At 42.7% G+C, this 25161-nt stretch overlaps 1 protein-coding gene across 3 annotated transcripts; it reads right to left on the bottom strand.

Annotated features, from left to right (window-relative positions):
* Window positions 1-321: 321 nt before the first annotated feature.
* Window positions 322-18550, bottom strand: LOC120825256 (protocadherin-10). 3 transcript variants are annotated; one of them, XM_040186784.2, is made up of 5 exons: window positions 14775-18550; window positions 13563-13621; window positions 12940-13046; window positions 4154-4314; window positions 322-2074 (listed from the first exon to the last, which is right to left on the bottom strand). In XM_040186784.2, the coding sequence occupies exons 1-5, from the start codon at window positions 17319-17321 to the stop codon at window positions 2021-2023; spliced, it is 2928 nt and encodes a 975-aa protein (XP_040042718.1). In that variant the 5' UTR covers window positions 17322-18550; the 3' UTR covers window positions 322-2020. The 3 variants fall into 3 exon arrangements, with proteins under 3 accessions (XP_040042718.1, XP_040042717.2, XP_040042715.2); XM_040186783.2 differs by having other exon boundaries at window positions 3931-4314; XM_040186781.2 differs by lacking the exon at window positions 322-2074 and having other exon boundaries at window positions 3590-4314.
* Between the last annotated feature and the right edge of the window lie 6611 nt (window positions 18551-25161).

The following is a 25161-nucleotide window of genomic DNA, read 5'->3' on the forward strand; positions in this document are numbered from 1 at the left end:
GCGCCCCTCTAATCCAAGTTTACAACATTCCTCTTTGCAGTGCTAGCGGCGTGGCTCTAGAGATGACAATGTCGGGTCTTCCGTCAATTAGTCGTTTCATCGCTTTGATCCCCCTGTCCTTGTCCTATATTGTCCTATATTCCGGCAGGCGGTTGGCATTTCATGGCCCTACGTGAAATGCCTCAACCGCTAGTGGATGGACGGCAATGTGGCTAAAACGATGAACCAGTAAACAGTTGTTGTGATGCTTACTATAAGAGCAGCTTTCTGATCATTACATTTATACTCAGGTGAATGCAAAAAAAAACCACTTTAGAAAACTTCAATGACACTGTTTATTAATCACCACTTGACCTGTGTGTGTTGTCTGTGTGTGTGTGTGTGTGTGTGTGTGTGTGTGTGTGTGTGTGTAGAGTATAAAGTGCAATACTTTGCGCCTCACTATTTGACTGTTTATGTCCATATTTATCTGTGTACGCCTCTTTTTTGTATGATTGTAAAACCTTTGATATCTAGCTCGATTGTGATAGTCCTCCTGTACATGGACACATATTCTGCTAGTAAAAATACACATCAGGCCAAAACAACTCAACAGGTGTCTTCGCTACACACAATAAGGCCCAGTGTCTGTTGACCATGAAAAGCAACAATAAAAAAAGACATCAACTTATTCCTTGGTTGGAGTGAAAGTGTTTTTTTGTTCAGGATGAAAAACTCCTTCTCGTTTCAATTGATACATGTCTTGATTTTGTAGCACTTGGTATTATTCGATTCAATGACATTATGAGGTGTAGAAACTAACCAATGGTTACAGAGTTTTTTGAAAAAAAGTATATTGTGTATATATATAGTTATATATATAGTTATATATAGATTTATGTTCATTATAAGCTTTTTAAAATAGCACAGTAAACACTTTGCACACATGATAAAAACCACCCAGTGTGTCTGATTGTTTATGTATAGGCCAATGTTATCACGGGAACCGTATCTTGTAAAGGGTCATTTCACTTTCTCCACAGTCAGCTCAGGAAGGAACTTGGGAACTTTCTGTCACTACTTTCAAAATGAAAAAAAATCATTTGTGATACCGTATTGATCATCTAAACAGTAAGTTTGTTTTTTCTCCCCTTTTCCACACAGTGCAATCGTTAATATCTCCTTCCTGAAGTGGCTAAAAATTGAAAGCGGACTAAAACCCGGCTCTGGATAGTTTTTTACTGTCCGAAACGGTAGTATTGAATACTTTAGAGTCTGCACACTTTAACCACACAGAAAGAACAACAGAAACATAAAAGAGAAGTTATATAAAGACAGTCAAGTCAAAAAACCGTAGATACAGGATTTATAATACTGCACATCATCTCTTCTCATTCCATTTCTTTCCTTTTTTTGTCATTTCATACCTGTACAACACCTGCTCTCTTCTCTGTGTGTCTAATCGACAGTCGTTCACTTCCTCGTTGGCTCTCAGTCACCATTTCGATCCCCAGACAGTCTCTGTACAGTTGGCTTAGTGGTGACCATAGAAATAGCTAAAGGGTTCCATGTGACATTGGTTGAAGTTTTTTACAGAAACATTAGTATTTTTTTCTTCTTCATGTAAACAGGCACACACAGATCGCTAGAGGCTAACTCCTCAGTCCCCCCAAAAAACACAGCCAACCATGAGAGTTAATCGGTCCCTCTTTGTCTTGTTTTGTATTCCGCCGTTTGTTTCAGTTTCTTTCGCATGTCTGCTGATGACTTTATGATTTTCACATGTCGAGTGTGTCGGCCCCGTTCTCAGTCCTGCTGAGAGAAATAAGGCCTTGGATTGCTCCTCAGATATCTAGAGGCGTACAGCGACTCAGTACATAGTTCTCTTCACCTCCCCCGCCGACCGCTGCCAAGGCTTCGTTACGATTCGCCTCCCAAGATAATGATGCTTAACCAAGGTTGCTGTCGTCCAGGTTTGTGTTTTTGTGGTTTTAAGTATCTGTCTCCAGCATCGGTGTAGGCGGTCTAGGCCCAAAAAAATTCACGCCGTCTCCGAAAGGTCCACGTGGAACGAGCTAACAAATCCTTTTGCGGGCTGAAAAGACAAGAGAACACGCTCAATGAGACAAATGGCACCCTGTCCCTCGAGACTCTTTAGTGAGACAATCGGCTCGAAATACCATCTCTTGAAGGATAGATGCCACAAAGGACTAAAGTTATAGATAGAGATATTTAAAGATCTTAAAGGCTGGTCCTTGCGGTATAATGGTAAAACTAATCTGGGAATTGTGTAAAAAAAAAACGTGTCCATCAGTGAATATAAAGGTTAAAATGTTGGTGGCTACATAATGTATGCATAGAAAATAAATAGAGCAATAATTCCTTCATTAATTATCTATAAATGCATCATTAAATATTCATAACGCCTTTATCGAGGCAACCCTGCTGATCATTGCCGTAGCCAGTAGTAGCATACAGTGCTATTTTTATAAGTAGAACATGATGCCACTTGGTGAATAACATCTAGGACCATTCTCATCTTTTCACTGAGTGATGAACAACAAAACCTTTTCTATGGCAAAGATTTTTTCGTAGGAAAAATGGGTGAAATTGTATATCAAAAAAGTAATAAAATCTAATATGGTGGTGAGTTTTGGACAGAGGAATATGGAGTGCATTTATTCTAACCCTTTGAGGCAGATGGGATGAGCAGACGCGCAGGCTGCTATATTTGGAACGCGGTCTATGCACCTAAAGGCTAAATACAAATTATTTTTCAAACAGACCTGATGCGCGAAAGGAAAAATTGCTTGGCTCTGTTTGCTAAATTGGTTAAAAAAAAAGAAAAAAGAAGAGGTTATAGTCATCGTCATCGTTTACCTGAAGACGGCCCACAGTCAGCATGAAGTATTGTGGAGGATGGTGGTTAACAGGGTGGTGAATGGAAATGATTTCTCTCCTCAATGCTTATATCGAATCCATTCTCTCCTCTTAGAGCTAATAGAATATTCATGTAATGTGGGAGCTTGGAAGGCGTCCCGCAATCATTTCTTTAGAACATCATACAGCTCCTTTAGAAATGTTGGAAACAACATTTGATTCCAATGGATATCGGTGTAATTCATGTACCGAAATGGTGGTGATAGTTTCCCTCTTTTACAGAACACAAACTGTGACTTTAGCAACTGCAGAATCTTGACCCCAGCGTTGACAGCCCACCTCACCCACCCTTCTTTATGTCAAGTATTGATTCACAAGCAAGCAAGTATAGACACCCGGCACTTCCCTTTTAGAACAAAATGGACTTCAATCGTCGTGAAAAAAACAGAAGCGTGGGTTGTGCGTTTCACCTTTCGAAGCTGTTGAGCAAATGGAAAAAAAATATGTCCTATAGAACTTGAGATGATTTATCTTTCATATCTTTCCAGTCGGATCATGTTTTAAACCACAAACGGCATTTAATTGTGTGTGTGAAGATGTCAGGAATAGGAACATGAAGTGTGTGTTGGTGACCTTTACTTATATGAGCATCAGATAAAAAGGCTTATTGGAGAGGATTTTAAAGGGGAAATTTAAAAAAGGAAAAGGGGCAACAACAGTTTAACATGAGTCTGATTCAAATGTTGTTTATTTTACAATTAGTCACATGTTTACAGACAGTGTTTAGTATAAAAATGGGTATTATTGATTTATTTATAGGGGGTTTTGGAGTCGGGATTAGCAATAATAGATTTTACAATAATTACATTTTACATTCGGTGAGGGAAATTGAAATTTACAAAGGAAAAACAATATAACAAAACAAAAAGCCAATATAAGAAACAAAAGTTGATGAACAACACAAAAAGCCCAGATCAAATGAAAGGGCAGATGAATGGTCCCTCCTCTAGTATCTGTACTGGACCAGACTGAAGTCATAGGGTCCCAGTGAACTCTCATACTGATACTCACAGAGAAAGGTGGGTTTGTACGGTAGCGTCCCCCTATCATGCTCTTTCCTCTCTAGCGTGCTGGAGCTGTACTGCTGCTGTTGCTGATGGAAGTGATGGTGAAGGCTGTTGTGTGACTGTGACCTTTGACCATCCTTGCCAAAGGTGGAGAATGATCTATCGCTGGACGGGGCGGCGGTTGAGGTCATGGTCGGTTGGTCGGAGAGGTTGACGGAGGAAGGTACCTCAGTGTCGGGCAGGGTGGCGTCCATGCCGGGGACGTGCAGGTTGCTGCGGTAGTCCGGTCCCTGGCGCCCGTCGGATGGCACAAAGGACGGCATCCAGCAGCGATCGGAGTGGCCCAAGGCCTTGCATTCCTCTGTGCAGTTGGAGAAAAGGTCGGCGCCTATACAGCGGACACATACGGATGGAGAGGTTGAGATGTTAATGAAGGATTACGTGAATTAAAAGGGATTTTAAGTAGGAGGAAAAAAACAAGGAGGAGGCGCAAGAGAAGAGGTACATAAATTTGAGAGTGGATAGGCAAGATAAAGGAGGAGATGATGAAAAGAGACCAGAAGAGGGAACACAAGTTAGTAATCATTTGCCAATGTCGAAAGCAGAGAATGTGCAGCAAAAGCTATTTGTCAAAGAGACAAGGCCAACATTGATGAAGCGAATTGTTTGTTTGCATCCTCACCTCATTCATTCCGAATGAAATGTGCAATCAAAGTGATGTGGTGTCGCAAAGAAATTTCACCCCCTCTCCACATTGCCATCCTCACACTCACAATTGATTCTCAAACACCAAGAGGCAAACGTGAATCCATATTCCATCATCCTCACACACAAATAAAACAATTACCTTAAAAACGCGCCAGAAAAAAATAACCACTTGCTCCTTAATTACTCTCTCTTGTCAATCATTCCTATACAGACTGTATGTAATTGACACAAAGCTAATGCCAAAAAAACTCCATCACCATAAAAAAGATTAAATTAACATGTTATAATCGAGGAACACACACAGTCCCGCAAACACATGATTAGCATGAAAAAGGTACCGGTTATGTTAATTACTTTCTCTTAGAGAGAATAAAGAGATGAGAGCAGAAAGAAGAGTACAGGAGAGATTATGAAGAGGAAGAAAAAGAAACAAGAGATGAACGCAGTCATCTTTATAATGAGTCTGCAGACACTCTCTACTCATGTGGAGATTGGATTTGTAGTTTTCACATTTTTTACAGTTAAGAGCCATGTTGGAAGGCGTTGTTCACAGGATCAAATGAAGGAGACAAGCAGTTTATGCAGAAAAAAGGGAGAGAAACACAAAAAGCCCACGGTCTGTAATTCCCTGAGGCTGAGAAGGCTTCAGATCACAGATTCCACTTACACAAATGTATTCTACTGATCTATTCTACCTATGTACCCACTGTTCGTCTATTATTAAAAGCAGACGTAATGTAAGCATATTCATATCAATCAATACCAGGCCAAAGAGTCAGTTGTAGAGAAAGTCACGATTCAAATAAATCAATTTGTCCAATGAAGTAATATTATGACTTAAGTATGTTTTCTTTCTGTCTGCAACTGAGGCAATGATATATTGTCACGTTGTAATGTTACAAAGGATGGAGAACGAACTTTAATTCGGGTCCTGAGGAGCTGAAGCCTTTAATCATGGACAAACAAAAATCTACAGTGTGCATTAACTACCACTTTGCAGTATTGACTTTTGAGTGTGTAGTTCTATCCACTCATACACTAACTGCACAAAACGTGCCTTACTGTTGTACGTTTTCATTACCCTGCATTATACTGGATGCTGATTCCCGACCCTGTTTGACATAGTATAAATTTGCTCATGGGCACAAAAACAGGAATATTACGCAATTAAAGTTTTCAAACTGCTAATAAAGCCAGAAAATTAATTACTTCACGTCGAGGACCCCGGGCACCTGTAAATATCATGTATTATGAAGCGCAGCACTGCCAACACATTGTCTAAAAGCTACCACTGTGGTTCTGTTTTGTGTTTGTGTCCATTGTGTGGATCTAATTGTGTTGCTCATTAGGCCTCGCGATGGGCGAGACAGGCAACAAAGACTGTGCGGTGGACAGAGAGCAAGAGGACACACGAGGCCCGCTGATAAGGAACAGCGAGGGCCAAGCAGACGGGGGAGTCACAGATTTCATAGACAGAGACAGCCGGCAGGAGAAGAAGAAAGACTGCAGGAAGCGTGAGGGAGAAGAGGGGGGACCTGTGCAATTGGCAGATGGAAAGAGCAATGGCCAGAGAGACAGCGGGGGACACGGGCCTCACAGACGGAGACTGTTTTGGGTTAGATAGAGCTCGGTAGAGGAGGTACTATAATTACAAAAAAAACTCCAACAGTGTTCGACCCGTTCATATGGCAATTGTATAAAGTTATAGCACCATGAAGTCTACCTGTTCAGAGTAATTTGGGGCAGCAGACTATTCGGATTTAATAATGACAAAGAAACGATGTAGAAAAGCAGTGTCTAATTTTATCGTGGATTCAATGGAGCCACAACGCACTTTTCATGTCCAAATTTATATACTTAAGTAAAAGGGCAGACACGCAATGTTTCAGGGAAAATAAGGGCCAACAGATACTTGTATTTCATTCAGCGTAATGTTTTCGATTCAGCAAGTTTTAAAGATGTTGGCTCTATTTAGCGCTCTCTCTCTCTCTGTCTACCTGGCCAACAGATGCAGCAGCAGGTAGTGCTTTTGCTCATGGCTTCTACATTCTCTTGAGTAGAGACTCTGATCACATTGACAAAAAACTAACAAAATCAATAGAAGAAATACCTCCAGCTTTCTGTAAATGCTAATTGAGATTTTGAGTGGTATTAGCCCTGGAAACACATTTATATATGTGTCTGGATTTTACAGGTTGGGGGCGTCCAAATCGAAGTTAGCCTTTAGCCTTTTAATATACTTTTGGCAAATTAATTTCCTCCTCGGACACAGAAGGGTTGCAGACCTCAGCCCCTCCAATCATCTCTGTGCTGTTCTGCCCGTAAAGCGAGTAAAGTGCTTCTAAATGTACAAACAGATGATCGGACAGACTGAAGCGCACACGAAACTATGCGGAAAGCACATGTGCATGCTGACTAAATGTCAAAGGGTTAAGAGAAAGGCCCGTTTGTTCCATACTATCTCAGAATATTACTAAGCAGGGACAAGAGGCGTATTATACTTTGGAGATGCATAAATATAGTCTGCAGCATTCCCCCAAAAATCAGGCTCGGAGAACTCGTGTCACTGGCTTCAAAACTACTCAGTGATTTTCGCCTGCTGGCTCACTCTTAAAAAACAGCGACATCAACACATATGTTTGCAAACACATACAAAAATACACTCTTAACACCGGGAAATGTAAATGTACGCAAATAGACAGACAGACCGACACGACACCCAGTGGCTGTTGATTCCTGCAAAGCACCTTTTTCTTCCTCGGGCAGAAAGCAAAAACAACAACCAAAACAGTGACTGGCAATGACAGGCCATGGCAGCAGCCCTATTTCTCATCGTGACCTCATCAGACAGGGAGAACACACACATGCACACACGGGGTGATGTAAACGGAGCTACACAATGCTAACACAATCTACTTGCTAATAAGCAATCAGCACTTCTGTTCTTTTTTTCATTACATCTCCGATGTGTTTCCGAAATCCCACTTTGGTGTGATTTGACTAATTGCGCCGCCTGACATACATCCTGCAGCTGGGAGTGGGGGAAATTAAGGAAAACAAATTTGAATTCACTTGGTGGGTATATATATATCTGTTGTCGTTCTGCTTCCGTCTCTATTAGTCCCTCCGTGTCTATTTCCCTGTCTCTTCCACCACATTTAACCGTATCTGCCCATTTCTCTGTCTCTCTCTCTCTAAAAAAAATAATAAAGCACTTCCGAACCCTTGGGTAGAGGGTGCTTCAATCCGTACCTCTGTTTTTCATCTTGTCCTCCACTGTTCAGGAGAGGATACAGACACAAAATGTCAATATTTGGACAGCAGCTTAGGACGGCAGAGGAGTAGCACAGCTTCCTCAGGTTGGCCAAGGAGGCAGTGATGAGTAAACCAGAGATCTCACAGTGGAAAAAAGGGACAAAACTGGTTCCCAACACATCTAGTAATAGCAGACGGAGAATTTGTTCAGTCTCTGAAAGGCAGCTTCCATTTTCCACGTTTGTTGAACCTTGACTGAACTGGAATTGAAAGCCAAGATGGCTGTTTGCCCTAATAGTATCTCTTTGATTAATAAGGGCCCGAGTTCAACACTTTTCATTACTTAGCCATGACCGAACGTCGTCTTAGACATTCACTGGAATTGTCGGTCTTTACCTTTAAAGGATAATAGTGATTCACGACAACTGTGGTATCATTCAGTGCAAGAAATGAGAATCGCACAGGTTAACCGAGGGATTCTAATTAAAATGTTTGCACTAGTTTGACTACTTCTCTTGCCCAGTCAATGTTAAAAGTGAAAGAAATGTTTTAATTAAGTGTAAATATGTGTTACCTACTCAAATCTGATGCAAAAGGGTTTTATTATTGGTTGTGTATTCCTTTAGAAGGCAGTGTAATTGAAGCTACAGATCACCGTTCGGATCACCCAAAACCCGAGTTTAATTTGGGCATCATCAACAGAAATTGTGTTCTCCGTTGCAGCGCGGATGGAGCAGATGTTCACTGACTTCTAAGTCTTTGGGCAGAAGGAATATGTGTATAACTCATGGCCAAAGAGCAGATTTATGACTCCCGTGACTGAGATTTGTGCTCACAGCCTAAACTAACATCAATATCCAAGGTCTCAGACCAAAATGGTTCATCATTTTTTTACTTTTGAAAGAAAGAAAAGAAGGCTTGCACACTTTTTTTCAGCAATATCAGTGGTGAGAACATTCTGTGCTACTCAAGAGCACCCTCATCAAAAAACTCAAAGATCTTTCAGCTTACCAGAAATCACCACAATACAAACTCTGATCGTGGTTTCCACACAAATTTGAACAATTCTGGAATCCACTCCTCCACCCACCGTTATGGTGTTATGAAAAGGCCAGATAGGAAAGACATGTTGCAGGAAGTAGACAAGTCAATTAGTTTATTAGTATTTTCTCTGCAATGACTTATATTTATATATTAGACCCTACTTAGAAGAAGCAGTGACATCCACACCTGTTACTGACCAAATTCAAATATATTTCCTTATTTATGAAGGACTGTTTTTATCCTATTTATTGTAATGGAATTTCACTTTCATATATTGCATGGAAATACTTCCCTATATCTTTCTACCGGTGAGGTCAAAGTCAAAGGGTGAATTCAGACAACCCAGACGGTATTTTGTGGAATGACTAAATCTGAAAACATTTGATTCAACAAGCCATTCAAAAACAACAACTGGTCTTATTATCTTTGACAAAGAGAGTTTTTGCAAAGGTGCACTATATGTGTTCTCGCGAGGCAATGAGAGCTGATTGTGTGTTTCCGACTGAGGTTCAACGCGTCTATATTCAGACAGAAAAATGATGATGTGTAAAAAAGGCACAGTATATTTTGCTTAATGGATGCTTTTTAATCAAATCAATCCGATGAATTCATGAAGACAATTGCTAAACCTAACATTGATATAATACGACTCTTTACAATAGAACTGAACATTTTCTCCTGTTTTTCTGCGAGGTGACCTTTTTGAGCTTTTCTTTTCCAATAAATCACTATTTTAGGAACATGGTTGTCTTTTGTAAACATTTGCCCTTTTTCAACATATTGCAGTTCACAGTGAGCACGGACTCTTTGTTTTATTTTTTATCATGTGTGCTTTTGAAATGAACCTGAACATCTTCTCTTTTTGGTTTCATGGATCACGGCCTCCAGTTTTGTCAGTATCTAAGGCCTGAGAGAAGGGTGTTTCAAAACCCTGCATGCTGAATTCTTCTGACAGCTCCCTGACAGGGCAAACTGTAACACGGTGCCCGCCACTAATTCATAATCAGCCATCTAATACACCGTTGCCACAATGATTTAATTGTCCCATTTGTCATGGCTGTTGTTCTCGCCCAAAATAAACGTCATGATAATGATCATTTCCAGTCATCCACCCGTCACGCAGCCTTCCACAGCTGATTGAAGGTTTCTGAGATGCATTTTTCTTTTTTTTCTCCGATGAATATGTCATTCTCTCTTATCCGTCACCTTTTTTTGTTATTTTGTTTTTCTTGCTCACACTCGCCCCTAACTTCTATTAGCGTGATGAAGGAAATAATGACAGAAAACAGTGTCTAATTTCAATCACGCAACCTTAACAAAGGGAGTGTGTGTGTGAGGGCGAGGGGGGTTGTCAATCAATAGTGCTTTGACTCCTGACACAGCATCGCCTTACTCCAGCTGCGGTGCTTTCAGAAAAGCCATTTGCCCACTTGTTTATAGGTATCCGGCGATATCCCAGCCTCACCGGCAGTGTCCCTTTGATTTAAAACCACGTCAGGAGACTTATTTGCTAAAGTGTCAGACAAGCGGCCGAGCGGGAAACTACGCCAGGTGTAGTTGATGATATGCCAACTGGAAATGGTTTTCCCTTGATTTGAAATATTCTGGGGTGCACCAAAAGGGAGGGTGTCGCTGCGTTGTCCCGTAAGGAAACCTTGCCTTTAACCCTGCTTTGATAATTGCTATGCAAAGGTTCTAGAAATGAATTACTGATCAGTCGAGTGTTGCGGAGCGCCAGCGTGTTTGGGAGACAGAATGAAGGATGAGACCCTGCCACCAAACCCTGGAAGAGAATGTGTGCGTGCCTAACACACACAGAGTGGGAGTGTGGAAACTGTCCTGAGCATGCAAAGCGTTTGTGTGCGTGTATGTGCACGCGTGGATTTTCTTAAGTACACATTGCTACAAAAATGCATAACAAATGCACGTGGTCTGTACGTAGTAGTCTTGGCTAAGGCTTTTTCCTTTGTGCTCCCTACTGGCTTTTTGATAAATTGAACAACATGCACTCAGCATTAAAATCCTATAGGCGCAATATAACATATGCACCAAAGAGACAGCCAATAATAGTATCATCCACATATACTGGAAGTGTCACATACACAGAGAGAAATAAGCAATGGGTATGCCTGTATGGCAGCAATATACACGTGGCATAGTGCCATTAGCTACCACTCTCTCCTCTCAGTATGGATCTCATTTAAGCCTTCCAGAGGAGCACCTTAGAGGAAAATTTAGATATCAACTTCTCGCCTCGTTTTTTAATAGACAAAACAACCAGGCGGATAACATGTAAGTATCATGTTCAGCCTTCAGACAATGGTATATTTTCACACTCACACATACACAAAAACACGCTCCATCTGGTTTTGTTATTTACCCAAGTGTCCCTTTTTCCAAATACCCAGTAGTGTGATATTACCACCCATGGAGTGGTAAGCTGTTCCATTCTAAATTCAACATGAGGAATAAATGTTGGTTTCCTCGTTGAGAGTACAGAGCACAGAACCACCATGGCACACTCCCTGCCAAATGAGCATGCATGGGCATCGGAGCCAGATAAAGCGGAGGAAACATGTTACATCGTTCATAAATGTGGTCCTTTAATCGACTTTGCAAGCAAACCAGCAGGAGCAAATTCAAGGTACTGCATTTAAATAATACAATCACACGCCACATCATCATGTCAGGGGTGACTACTTATCGAGAGAGGTTACCTGCTATATCAAAAGCTTAAGATCCACACTACATACCTTTCAAACCTAAACAGGTTCCTTGTTATGTCTCAACTTCCAATCTCTCAAGTAGCATTGAAAAAAGCATTTCCTAAAACCTTGCATTCCTGAAAAACAAAGGGGGAGCCTATTGGATATCACCCGAATATGCGTTTCAGTCTTGCATTGATACCCTTTCCAAGCCTGTTTCTTCTGTGGGGCCGGCAGTGGCACTGCACCTGCTGCATATTGGCTCTATATTTTGGCTTGGTTCATAAATAATACCAAACACAGGGGAGCCTGATGAGGACCATTAACTATCCTACAACACCCATCGAATCTTCTCTATTTGTATTCCCAGCACTGATATGATATTTGACAAGCTGCGGTCTAGACAGGGGTCTTACATGAGCCGTGTAGAACAATCCCTCAGAAGGAAAGGGCAATTCAATATGAAATGAGATTTTGTGTTGCTCCACATTTTGTACGACTCCACTTTGATCAATAAACAGGTACTAGCCTAATGGAATTTTAGAGGGAACACAGCGAGGCGTATGATAAAAGCTAAAGCCATGTCTAAAAAAAATATACTGCGCCGTAAAATGTAGAAGAGAGATAAGAGCCGGTAAATTAACCTGACGTGAAAATGTTTTTCCCAATTCCAATGTTTCCTGTTCGCCTTAAATCTGGCCAAAGATTTAAAAAAGAGATATGTCCAACAAAAGCAAAGGACGCAGAAGCATCTAACAACAGCTCAACTATATACCGCAAAGGCAGTGCCACAGACAAACTGCAGAGCTGATTGAAATGCATCTCATTATATCAATTTAGCTCCAATGCCTTTCCCTCGCACTTGAGTGAAACTATTGATTGGAGCCACTAAAGCACTATAGGCCTCATACTGCCTCTGCGGAGAGCCGCTGTCCTTTCAGCACCGCTTGGCCGTAGAAAGAGAAAGGGAGAGCAATGAGAGGAAGGTGAATAAATGAGGGTTCCCCAAATATTCTTCCCTTTCAACCGGGTGTGAAATACAATTAGCACCTCAGGGGCCAGTGCATGCCAGCCAGCCAGCGACACCGGGGCCCAGGCCTTTGCAGATTCTCAAATTAAGGAAATTAAAAGTCACCGATCCGCACCAACAATTCAGCATTATCCCATTCACAATCACGAACGCAGACACACACACACACACTATGGAATAAAAGAATAGGGGAGGGTATGCCAGTATTCCAGTGTAATTATGTGATGTGTGTGCGTGAGTTGCAGGTGGGGGGGGCGGGGGAGGGGCTTACCGGCCAGATGACCCCGGTTGGTGGCATCGTGGTCACTGTCGCCTTGTTCGCTGTCACCGTGACCACTGTCTTTGGAGCTGACGATGTCCGCCTCTTGGAACGCCGAACTGTATGAGGCAAGGGAGGTGAGAGTGCAGACAGTCGAGTCAGAAAAAAGACATGAAGAGGTTTAAGAATGGAGGGGTCAGAGAGAGGGGTTGGGTACAATATTGAGGAGGGAGGACGGAGAGGAGACGGGGGATTATATGAGGGGCAGAGGAAAGTAGAGAGAGGGGCAGAATAAGACATCAACACCGCTTTAATACGGTCATGGTGGCCGGCAAGTCTAAATGTAATGAAATCCAGCATTAGAGCTGTAATAGCCGATGCCATGTCAGTAATGGGACTGATGCCGAATTAAAAATGAATGCTGGATACATTAGAGAACTATGCAGCCTCTCAGAGCAGCATTTATTGGTGGAGAAAATGCAAGACTTGCACGGATGCAAAATTCAATGTAACCGTGTGATCCATGAGGGCGATTGCATGTAGTGTCCTCTGAGGCTGGGCTTTGCACATTGATAATAACGTACTGCGTGTATGTGTGTGTGTGCGTGTGTGTGTGTTTGGGCACTTTTGACTACCTGTTGACACGTCTGGGTCTGTCCACAAGGTAGCTGAGTTCTGCTCGCTGGTGTTTTGTCTAGAAGCAGAAGCACACATTTGATTACTTTCAAAGCCAAGTAGACACATTCATACATACAAAGGGAGGAGATTCACACTATATGAGAGGAACATAACAGACCACATATTCATAAACTGGTTGCCAAAATTAAACTGTAATTGAGAAGGCTAAGGGTTTAAAGGGGGCGGCGGGGGGGCTAGAGGAGACGTGAGTAGTGTGTTAGGGAGGCGACTGAATGCGTAAATGATTGAGCTGCGCGATGCTGAAACTGAACAACCTTTGTTCGCGGTGCTGCTGTGGTACGTCGTGCACAGAATACTTAACGCACAGGAAAGACAGGGCTGTGACTGGCTGTCTGGCTCCCCTCCAGCCCGAGCGCAATCAACAAAGAGCCCTGAACTCACCAGCTCTCTGCGTGGAAAGCACAGGCTGAACACTAAACAGGAGCGTTAAGTTACTTGCCTCCGCCCTTCTCCTGCTAATGATTTCCACCGAAAAACTTTATCACCTATAAAAAGGATACATCAGGTAATGCTGGTGTGCTGAAGAAGGCAACCGATGGAACAAAAAAGAGAATATTTGACCCGTTTTCTGAACCACTAAAGCATTTACTTACTCCCTTTTCACTATATTTATATTGTTTTACAATAAGATCCACACCATTCCTTCAGGGTAACTGAACTATTTAAAAGCTGCATATTTTTTATTTTTTAAGAATAACTGTATGTAATAAAGAAAAACTAAACAATTAAAGTGTCTTCCAACTTCTTGGCTTGCCTGGAAATTGCCTTTATGCCCAAAATCAATATTCCTCACACTGCCTATTTGTACACAATCTAAAGGTTGTTCTGATAGCAGTCTGTAGTAAATAAAACTAAAAGGCCACATGAGATTACAAAATTGACATGTCCAATCACCATTACGCTCGACAATGATTAAAGGCCACTGAGCAGAGCAGTCGAGTCAATAGTAGATACCACTTCCATCCTCTCGGGGACTTCAGTCGCCTGCGACCTGAGTGAATATAACATCCTTCCACGTGAAGCGGACACAGCTGTAAATTTCTAGAGAATCTTTCACAATATGTAAATCCTTTTAAGTCACAATCGTGCACGCTTTGAACACGTCTGTGGCCGAATTGTCGATAGCAGCCGATCCGGGCTCATCTTACCTCGTTAGAGAGAATGCTGCCATTGGATATGATGTCGGGCTGTTGGTCACTGTACCCCGTGACTATGGCGCCGCAGGGGTTGGTGTGATCCGTGTCAGTGCTGCGGGAGGGGCTGCACGGTTTGAGGAACATCAGATCTGTTTTGGCGGACTCCGGCGTCAGGCAAACCTGGTAGCAGTAGGAGTTCTGGTTCTGGTGGTGGTGGGAGCCAAAGCCCCCTCCCACTAGACCGACACCAGACTCCTCCACGGGCACCTGCCCCACGGGCCCGACACCTGATGTCAGGTTGGTACTCTGAACTAACATGATGTCAGATTTACTCAGCTTCTTCTGTTTCCGGCCTCGGGCCTGCCTGCTGCAGCACGAGCTGCAGCACAGGCAACAGTCACCGGCCATCAGGCACGTGTACAGGTTGAGCTTCTTGTCCTTTTGGCAGCGCACCGCCAACACGATCATAGCCAGGAGGAAGACGAAAGACACGGAACCCAAGGCGATGATGAGAATTAGGGTGAGGTCCAGGGAGGTCTCCTTTGCCTTTGAGGCCGTGCCGCGATCCCCACTGCGGCCTTCGACCACGCTGTCTACCAGCATTACACTCACGCTCGCGGAGGAGGACAGAGGGGGCTGGCCGTGGTCCCTCACTTCGATTAGCAGGTCGTAGAAGCCCTGTGGGTCCCGCTTGGGTGAGATCCTACGGGCTGTCCTCAGCTCTCCTGTCCTCCAGTCCATGCGGAACATCCCCATCTCGTTACCCCGCAGGATGCTGTAGGACAGCCGTGCGTTCTCGCCGTCGTCCGCGTCCATGGCCACAATGCGCGTCACCAAGTAGCCGGGCTCAGCAGAGCGCGGCAGGTGTTCTTTGGCTGTGCCGTTTTTACCGATGGGTGCTATGACAGTGGGGGCGTTATCGTTTTGGTCGACTATGATCACATTTACAGTGGTATTGGAGAGGAGCTCAATGGCACCGGAGTCCTTTGCCTGGACCATGAAGCTAAACTCCTTCAGCAGCTCGTAATCAAAAGAGCGCAGCGCGTAAAGGTAGCCGGTGTCCTGGTTAATGGATACATATGTGTCCACAGACATGCCCTGTATGTCACACTCCAATATGGAGTAAGTAATAAGAGCGTTTTGCCCTACGTCGGGGTCGAGGGCACTCACGGCGTGAATGAAAGCACCCGGCACGTTATTCTCAGTCACATACACATCATAAACAACCTGCGTAAAACGGGGCGCGTTGTCGTTCTCGTCGGAGACGTGCACTTTAATGGACTTGCTGGTGGCGAGCGAGGGCTGACCCTTATCTTTTGCCACCACGGTGATTGTGTAGGAGTCGGTGTTCTCCCTGTCCAGCGGTCCGTCTGTCACGATGGTGTAGTAGTTTTTAAAAGACGATTTCAGCTTGAAGGGGACATCTCCCAGAATCTCGCAGCTCATGTGTCCATTCTCACCAGAGTCCCGGTCCGAAACGCTAAAGAGTGCAATCACGGTGCCCGGGGCGTCCTGCTCGCTCACAGACTCCGTCACGGTGCTGAAACCGATCTCGGGCGTGTTGTCGTTCACGTCCACGAGTTTGACCAGCACTTTGCAGTGAGCGGGGACCGCGTTGGCCCCCAAATCCTTAGCCTGGATATAAATCTGATGCGTGTTGCTCTCCTCAAAGTCCACTTCACCGGCCACCTCTATCCGGCCGGATCTGGCGTCAATGTTGAACAAGTCCTTTATCCGCGGGGCGTTATGACTGCTGAAAGAATAAACGATTTCCCCGTTTTGTCCCTCGTCGACATCCGTGGCGTTGAGTTGAATGATCAGAGTGCTCAACGGAGAGTTTTCCCGCAGGTTGACAGAGTACACGGACTGGTCAAAGGTGGGCGCGTTGTCGTTAGAGTCTAGAACCTTAACGACCAGGAGAGCCGTCCCAGTCCGCTGCGGGATGCCGCCATCCACAGCCGTCAGCACGTAGCGGTGCACCGCCTGCTGTTCCCTGTCCAGCGGCTTCTCTAGCACCAGCTCCGCGAACTTGTTCCCGTCACTCTGCGTCTGCACGTCAAGGTAAAAATAGTTGTTATTCGTTATGGCATAGGTGCTGAGCGCGTTGGTGCCCACGTCGGGGTCAAAGGCATTCTCCACCGGGAAACGGGTCCCGGGAATGGCGCTCTCCGATATCTCCACGGAAATGTCCGTCTCGGGAAAGCTGGGTGGGTTGTCGTTGATATCCATCACCTCGATCTCCACGCGAAAGAGCTCCAGTGGGTTCTCCAAAAACACCTCCAGGTGCAGTAGGCACGGGGTGGTCTGCTTGCAGATTTCTTCTCGGTCGATTTTCTCCTTCACCAAAAGCGCACCGTTCTCTAAGTTCACCTCCAGATACGGTGTCCGTGAACTCGGCACCGTCTGGAAGCGGCGAGCAGAAAGTTTGGTAATGTCCAGCCCCAAATCTTCCGCAATATTCCCAACCACAGAGCCAGGTTCCTGCTCCTCCGGCAGGGAGTAGTGTAGCTGAGACACCGCTCCATCCAGGATGAAGAGCAGGAATATTAACCAAAACATCTCCGATCCCTCTCACAAAGTGCACTTCAAGACGATTTAAAAAAAAGATGTTATTCCTTTTTCTTACGAGAAATTAGCATTTCCCATTTTCTCTGTCCGTAAAAGAGAAATAAAATAAACAGCAGTAAAGCTCTGCGTTTGTGAAATTCCTCTCCTCTGCCTCGGGTCAGTTGAACATTGTGTCGTTTCAGCTGTAAGAAGCACAGCCATTTGATCCGAGCTTCTCTGTTTTAATCAATTCTGCACCGGTCTGTGAGTTTTGGCGTCAGCGCAAAACATTGCAGGCTGGAGCCAGGAAGCAAAGCCAACACTCCCCGTGCGCAAAACAGACAGCGCGTTCTTTACACAAAGTACGGAACAACATATGACATTCCACGCGAACAGGGAAAGAAAAACTATAAAACAGCAAAAAGTCCTATTTACGCACCGACGGGATCTATAACAATAATAACTTCTCAACGAACACTGGCGAATAACAGGACTTTCTCTCTCTTTCTCTCGCTCTCTCTCTCTCGCGCGCGCGCTCTGAGAGGATGTAATCACTGCGCCTAAGCGCTCAAAGCGGATGATGTTCGCAGCTCGGCTTCTGCACGGCGAGTGTGAGCAGCGGAGTTGGTTTTGCGCACAGCTCCTTTCCCCGCCAGCCAATGGTATTCTCAAACACCGGGTGTAATGGCACCTGATTGGGGCTCTGCGACGCCAGCCAGAGAACACCACCGGGCCCTCATGATAAAACCAGTGAGGTGCCGCTGCGCTCCTCTCGCTTCTCTCTCCCCTTTTCGCCCCCCTCTCCCCCCAACCTCCACCCCGTGCCCAGCCTCAGTTGTGGCAGGAACATTACATGTTTTACACATCTAGTGGATTGGTGACCATTGAGGATCCGTGCGCATAATGTTGCAGCAGCCAAGGGAGGGCTGGTTTATCTGAAATATTGTATTGAAAAAATAGTCATAACAATATTTCTGCATTTCTCGTTATCTATTAGTGTGACAAATTGTTCGTTATATGCAATGAAAAGACTCGTGAGGTTTCTCTTAACGCAACCGTTGAAGCAGTTTGGTGTTTGCTCTGGTACTAATGCATGGGTCAGAAAGGAGCCAGGATGCCCAAGGACCACCATGTAAAGAGCCTGCGCAAGTATAGCTAGTGACGCAATACCCCCCGTGCCATGGACACCCCCACTCCCCCTCTCTCTCTTTCTCTGATGAACGCACAACAGTAAAAAAAAAAGAAATCCTTTCAAATAAAGTAGCCTATGTCTCCAGTGTGTTTGGTAGTGAGCATCAGTATGATCCAAGGTTCCGTCAAAGTGGGATCACACATGAGTTACTTTAATTCAGTGTAATGAAGCATCGTGCTTGAGTCCTACCGTGTTTCTAATAGCCTGGAGTCTATTCGTTTGCCTATCTTAACATTCCTATCATTAACCCTCTCCCATGCTGGCCGCAACTGTGGAGCAGTTGCATCACGCGCTAATTTAATTCATAAAGCATGAATTAAATATGCAAATGGCACAGTTGTGAGGGAGACACAAATTGTGGGGGTCTAACTTCTTTGCATTCGCAGGATGATGACAAAAAGATGAAAAACAGCGTAATTGCAGCTATTTAGCATACGTCTGCAATTCCTTAATGCAATTGACGCGGCGCAACATTATCGAGCGTAATGCAAAGCGACGTGCCCATTGTGCAGTGAGAGACTCGCGAGAGATTTGCGATTCTGCATCTCGCCATACAAGTCAGAAGAAAACAAAACGTAGACGTTGGATGGATTTCCAGCCCATATCTGAGCCGTAGATGTGTGACTGAATCAAGTCGACACTGAAGTCGGATCTCCGAGTAGAGCGCACAGCAGCTCCTATCCGTCTCCATGTCTCCGTCAGGGTGTTACAGAGACCAACGTCGCCCCCTCGCGTCTGCCCACTTTTACTTTTTTATACCTTGAGATGAAGAGAGAGCTTGAATTTCTTTCCACTCAATAATTGTGGAACTTATTTAATTGGTAGAACTAGCTCAAAAGCACAAACCATCTAAACATAAGGCAAATGAAAATAATTAAAAAACAATTAGGAACATGAATTGAAACATTAAAGCCATTACAAAATGAACACGCTAAAAATAGAATAAAATGGAGTAAATTGCAGAAATGTAGGTGTATTTAAGCAGTAAATATAAACAAAAATTGAAAGAAATTCAAACCAACATTGTGTAAAAATTTCTCACAAAAAATACACAATATTTGATTTAGTGCACACTTGTGCCTTGATGGCAGTTACAACGATGACAGTGTTTAATTTTTCTGTTTATGTACACAACCTTGAAACTGACCAGATAATTAGTGACAGCGGCTGGACTGTGCAACGATCAAACCTGCATGTTTGTAGCTAAACATCTATCTATAGTTGTAGTTGTCTATAGGGAAGTTTTGGCGCAGCACATGTGTGCACATGTACATGTACACAAAAGTGTATATAAAGGCCACACGTGTTCTCAAACTCTGGCTGATTAAACCTCTGCTCATGTTGATCTTAGGTGGAGTTATGCTTCAAAATGATGTCACAAAACTCTTTGGACAATCTGCATTTTATCACAGCAAACATTTTGAGTAAGAAAATCACAGGTGTTGCTTTAATACTACAACAACTCAATGAAATATAGTCACATTTCATGTTATACTTCCAACTTTACTGTGACATTTCAACATAATATATTTACATATACATAAATATACATAAACAACAGTTTGTACACAGTCCTGGAAGAACATCTAATCAATCGAAACATGTGAAGACATTTGTGTGGGTTTAGCGTGGATGTGTGGGTATTTAAGACTTTCGGCTGTTCCTTGTTATGTAAAAAACATGTGTATACAGATAGTGACTGAAACCGACACTAATCTTGGCAAAATAACCAACCACACTCCGATCACATTATCATGTTCATAACTATTTTTTCATTGGTTTATCATCACTTGAAACTAAGCTTTCTTTGCATTTTTGGTTGCATTAGCACCTCCTTATTTTCACTGGAAGCTGAGCCTCTTCACAGAGTCTGCCCCAATATAAAACTACACAGCACCCCACCGGATAAGTGTATTTACCAAAATGTTGAACTATTCCTTTGAAAGGCCTTTCATGCAGTACTGCTTCCCATGTTGTATATATTATAAATAATTAATGTTGGCATAAGAAATATAGTATATATTCCTTCTATTGTACTTTAACTGTTTCCACATTTATAATTAAGAAGCCTCCAAATGACAAATAGAACTCACATTTTGACAAATTATGTCATAACCTGCCTTGATATGATGGGCTAACAGACTAAGGCATGGTCTGTAGGTAAAAGCTCAGTAGGCCATTAAAATTTCATAACGTGAACAAAAAGGCAATTAAGATATCATTAAAAGGGTTGGCACCCAAAGGATATACCTCAAACCTATTACAGCGCCCTTCGAGAGTCTTGTACATAGCCGCCACTTAAAACTGTACTTCAGAGACTGTGATGTATGTGAGTTGTGGTCAATTGAAAAACTAGTAAATTGGAGGTATAGGTCGTCTCAATATGAAAACGTGAGTCTTTGTTGTTTGGATTGTAACACACAATCAATGCACAGGATAATTAGTCCTTGTCTGGTTTAAATACACTCTTGGCGATCCGTACAAAGGAAAACAACTTTGTTAATTCTTGTGATGTTAGCTCATTTGCTCACTGAAGTCCCACGGTCGTAAATGCTGTGTGGAAACTGTAAAAGAGAACAGAATAGGTCGATAAATAAACCATGTAAATGTGTACACCAGAGTGAGTCTATCTTATTGTCGCAATAATCCAGGTTGAAGAGAAAACTCATCAATACACAGCATGTACAATTTGCTGGCGATAACTTCCCCACATCCAGTTGATCCAGCTATCTCAAACGACGGCTAAGTGAAATGTGCAAAAACTCTGGATTCTGTTGTGCAATAAAAAGCACAATATATTCAGCCTTTAACCTCAAATGTCTGTGATCTGCCTCATCCGTTCCATTTAGGCTCCTGTAATTGCTTTATCCTAGGTAGCACAGTGGCCTGTGAGCTAGACGAGACCATGTAAAAAATGAATGGCTTTGCCCTCAGCCCAAAGTGACTGTGCGTGTGATCAGTGTCTGTCCCAGACAGCTGCAGGGTGACTTCCTGCCCTGATGGCCATTACTCAGTCTGATGGATAGCTGAGGGAGTGGTGGGGATAAAACGGCTGGTTGGAAAGAAGGAGGGCAAAGTGAACAGTACACTGCGCAGGATGAGCTGAGGGAAGGCCGGTGTGGATTGGGAAACAGGGGCCTCGGGAGGTTGAGGTGTTAAAGTGAGATGAGGGAGGTGCACAGAACAGAGTGTGGAAGGATGGCGATCTGGGATGTGGGCTTGACAGCAATAAATGACACTGATAAGGAATGGAAGGCGGAGAAGAGAAGGAGATGAAGCTGGTGCTACTTTATTTAATTGGTTTATTTTAACAGAGAGAATCCATCAACATTTCTGTAAATACATCAGTAAATGCCAGAAAGATTATTTTCAACTCGTGCACCTTGACATGATGCCAAAATAGCATTATGATAAAACAGTCAATAATGAAAGCTGCTCTCATCTAATGCAATTTCAAGCATAGACCTAATGCTCTAAAACCGATCCTAACACAAAAAATAACAAAAAAGCAACAGGTAGCCATGTGAAGCATGGTTTTTATGACAATTGACTCGTATCTCATAAAAAAATATATATATAAGCAGGGCTACACATTGAATACACAATTTAGCAGTAAAACCGCATTTACTCAACTTCTCCTGTCTTTTGTCAGTGATAAGTTCATAACAAGTAAAAGCTACCATTACACAATTGTCACATTGCAGCCAGACCACTTTTGCAAAGCCCATGAAAACCCTACTCTTTGAACTGAGCAAGCAATATATGAATGACTTAAATGGGGAAGCATCTCGATGACTATTTAAACTGTATCTCAATATCCACCTATCTTTTCGTGGTGCTAAACCTTTTGTAATAAATGGGCGGAAGATATAAAGCAGCAATGATTTATTCTTACCCCTTGAGGGAAGTGCATCAAGCTGTAAAGTAAACATTGACATATTATGACCTTATAAAACCAAAACAGTGAGCTACAAGTTGTTACTTGTAGCTCACTTGTAACGCTACCAAGAGCTGAGGAGAACTGTAAATGTGGGCAATGATTTTCTGTCACTGAAAGCAACTTATTTCACATTACATACACAATGTTAACAAAAAACTGATAGGTGCATATTTTGCTTTGGAACCATTTCATCATTAATTTGTGATGCATTCAATGTAAAATAGGATTTATTGTTAACAGAAAGTAACACTGACACGTATGCCTATATTGCATTGTTAACATTCTTTAATTATACTCTGCTTATAACACTGTATAAATAATCACTCAAATATCTATAATGTTCTTTAATAGTAATCATAACAAATTATTAAGCAATTACTGGTGACCTATAAGCTCAAGAATCATACTAATTTATAACCGCTGGTTACTGTGACATTACATACTGTAAGTATTGTAATTCCCATAAGTGACATTATAATATTTCTAAAACGCATTGGAATGTCAAGTTCCACTGTAATTTTATTAAATATTACTATTTAGTGATCACTGTTTTCTTAAAGTAAAGGGTTACACAACACACAGAACGGAAAGTTGATAATTGGTGTATATTGGCGATGTTGGTATGCATTTTGTACACGGGCGTCTTTGGCTACCTCCTTGCTTCTACATCTCCATTTTAACAGCACTAAAAATAAATACGTTCATGAACGCTCCAGCGGACAAATATGTTTGAAAACTCCAGTGTTAGACTGAAGAATTTGAAAACAATGATGGAGACACTCGCATGAACCACTTGATAGGGCACAACTCCTTGTGTCGTTCATTACTCCGCTATCAATTGAGCTTTTCCCAGAAGATCAGAACAACCACAGACTTAATTATTGATCAATAACTTGGTTAATTCAACATGGACTGATTAACATTGTTGTTGACGTTAATGTCCTAACTAGCAGCTGTTATGCACATAGATTCTGCATTGTATAAGTCTGCTATTGTTTACAAGCGGAGGAAGCATCTTTTATTGGAGTAATTACAAAGCGGCGTATTCAACTGTGTTATCAGCCCAACGGAGCGCACTGCTGAAGACACGGTTTGAGGCTTTGAGGAGGCCGACAGAATCAAAAGGGAGGACTTTCCACTTCTTATTAATGCTTATTTTGTTCAGTACTATTGTGAGATCCACACACATGAACTGTGAAGGAACACACTTGAATTGTTCTCCAGTATGACAGAACAGCAGATTCAAATAATTTAAATCAAAAGTAATCTGTTGACCTTTTATTCCTGCAAACACTTCAAACAAATGTGTTTTTCAACAGCAGCATCCCCCTAACACACCATCAGTTTAAATATATATATGAATCACAACTTAAAGATTAATCTAATCAAAGCAATTTTCCACTGCCAGGATATAAATGTTTAATAGGAAAAAACATTTGCAGTATAACAGGCATCTCCATAGAAACAGCAAGTTAACATTTTTTTTTCCTAAACGGTACCAGCAGAAACATTTTTATCTTATTTGGGGACAGCAGAAACAGTCTCTGAGCTAGTAGTTGTGGTCTTCATTATAAATGTATGTTGGTAAATAAATGTTAATAATAAGGAGACCAACGTGGGAGAACGGCATGGCTGGGTTACCCAAGAGTTACAATTAAGAGCAGTTTGTTCTCATGTCTTGTGTGCATTTAAAAATGACAGTAGTGGTTACAAATACTTTTTGTTTTATTAACTCGCCGTCTGGAAGAGTTTTTTTTAATGAAAATGACCTCGTAAGAGTTTGCAAAACACAGCAGCTAATCGGTAACAAAAAAAAGCAAACAATGAATAAATAAAAAGTGATTTGTCCCGATGATGATTAAGTGAAACATAGATAAACAGATATAACAACCCATGTGGCTACTTGTACTAACGATAATCACAACAGAGAAGATTGCAGTTGGAAAGTTAAGATCAGTGCTAATGCAATCAACAAGAACTATGCAATTAGAATACCATTGGCATTACACAACTCCATGCAAATTGTAGTGTACAATGGCCAATGCCCCCCGACATACCCTCCACATGTTCTATAGGCTGTCAGAGCCACAGAATAAGAGATCCTCTAAACCTTATGCTGTTAATACCGTCACTCTAAAAACTGCTAAATAAGCAATCTGTATCTGTCTCAACTTGGCCCTTTGGCTCTGATGTGCTGTGCTCGGGGTCTGTTTGGTTATGCAGTGATTGCCTCCTTCCCTGCCCTCCCCACTTGCTGCCTCCATGCCTCACAGCTTCGGCGCACACAAAACTGCTTTTCTCAATCTCCCCAGACAGTAGACCAATCTATGTGCTCATATTCATCTTAGCTGGAGCTGATCTTTTCTCTGTCTAATGCACTGGCCTTTCCCCAGAGGTTAGGTGAGCATAAACAGTCTCTGTCCTCCCACACTCTCCCTCTCTCTCTGCCTCTCTCCTTTTCACGCTCTGAGAAAATGAAAAATTTAATCCAAGGAAGCCAGCAGAAACACTTAAACAAATATAGTGGTCGAATGTATCATGAAGGCATACAGTACGATGCGTGTGCAAAACCTAGGGGCCCCAAAAGTGACTCATGCCTGCTGCTTGCGATTGATTGACAGTAAGACAGTGAGGTCCCTCTCTTTCTCAGAATAAGGGGAGAGGCTTGAAATATTCCGACAGAAGGATTGGTCTCTATCAAATCCCTTTTAAAAATGGAT

Source organism: Gasterosteus aculeatus, chromosome 9 (genome assembly GCF_964276395.1).
Source record: "Gasterosteus aculeatus chromosome 9, fGasAcu3.hap1.1, whole genome shotgun sequence".
In the NCBI taxonomy this organism is placed as follows: Eukaryota; Metazoa; Chordata; class Actinopteri; order Perciformes; family Gasterosteidae; genus Gasterosteus; species Gasterosteus aculeatus.

What these genes read in the sequence shown, in the direction of transcription:
- LOC120825256 (XM_040186781.2), bottom strand. Translation starts at nt 17,321, where the DNA reads ATGTTTTGGTTAATATTCCTGCTCTTCATCCTGGATGGAGCGGTGTCT. An exon ending in GCAGCATTCTCTCTAACGAG is followed by an intron (nt 13,622 to 14,774) that starts GTAAGATGAGCC and finishes TTCTGCTTCTAG; the next exon opens with ACAAAACACCAGCGAGCAGA. An exon ending in CAACCGGGGTCATCTGGCCG is followed by an intron (nt 4,315 to 12,939) that starts GTAAGCCCCTCC and finishes TCCGCTGTATAG; the next exon opens with GCGCCGACCTTTTCTCCAAC.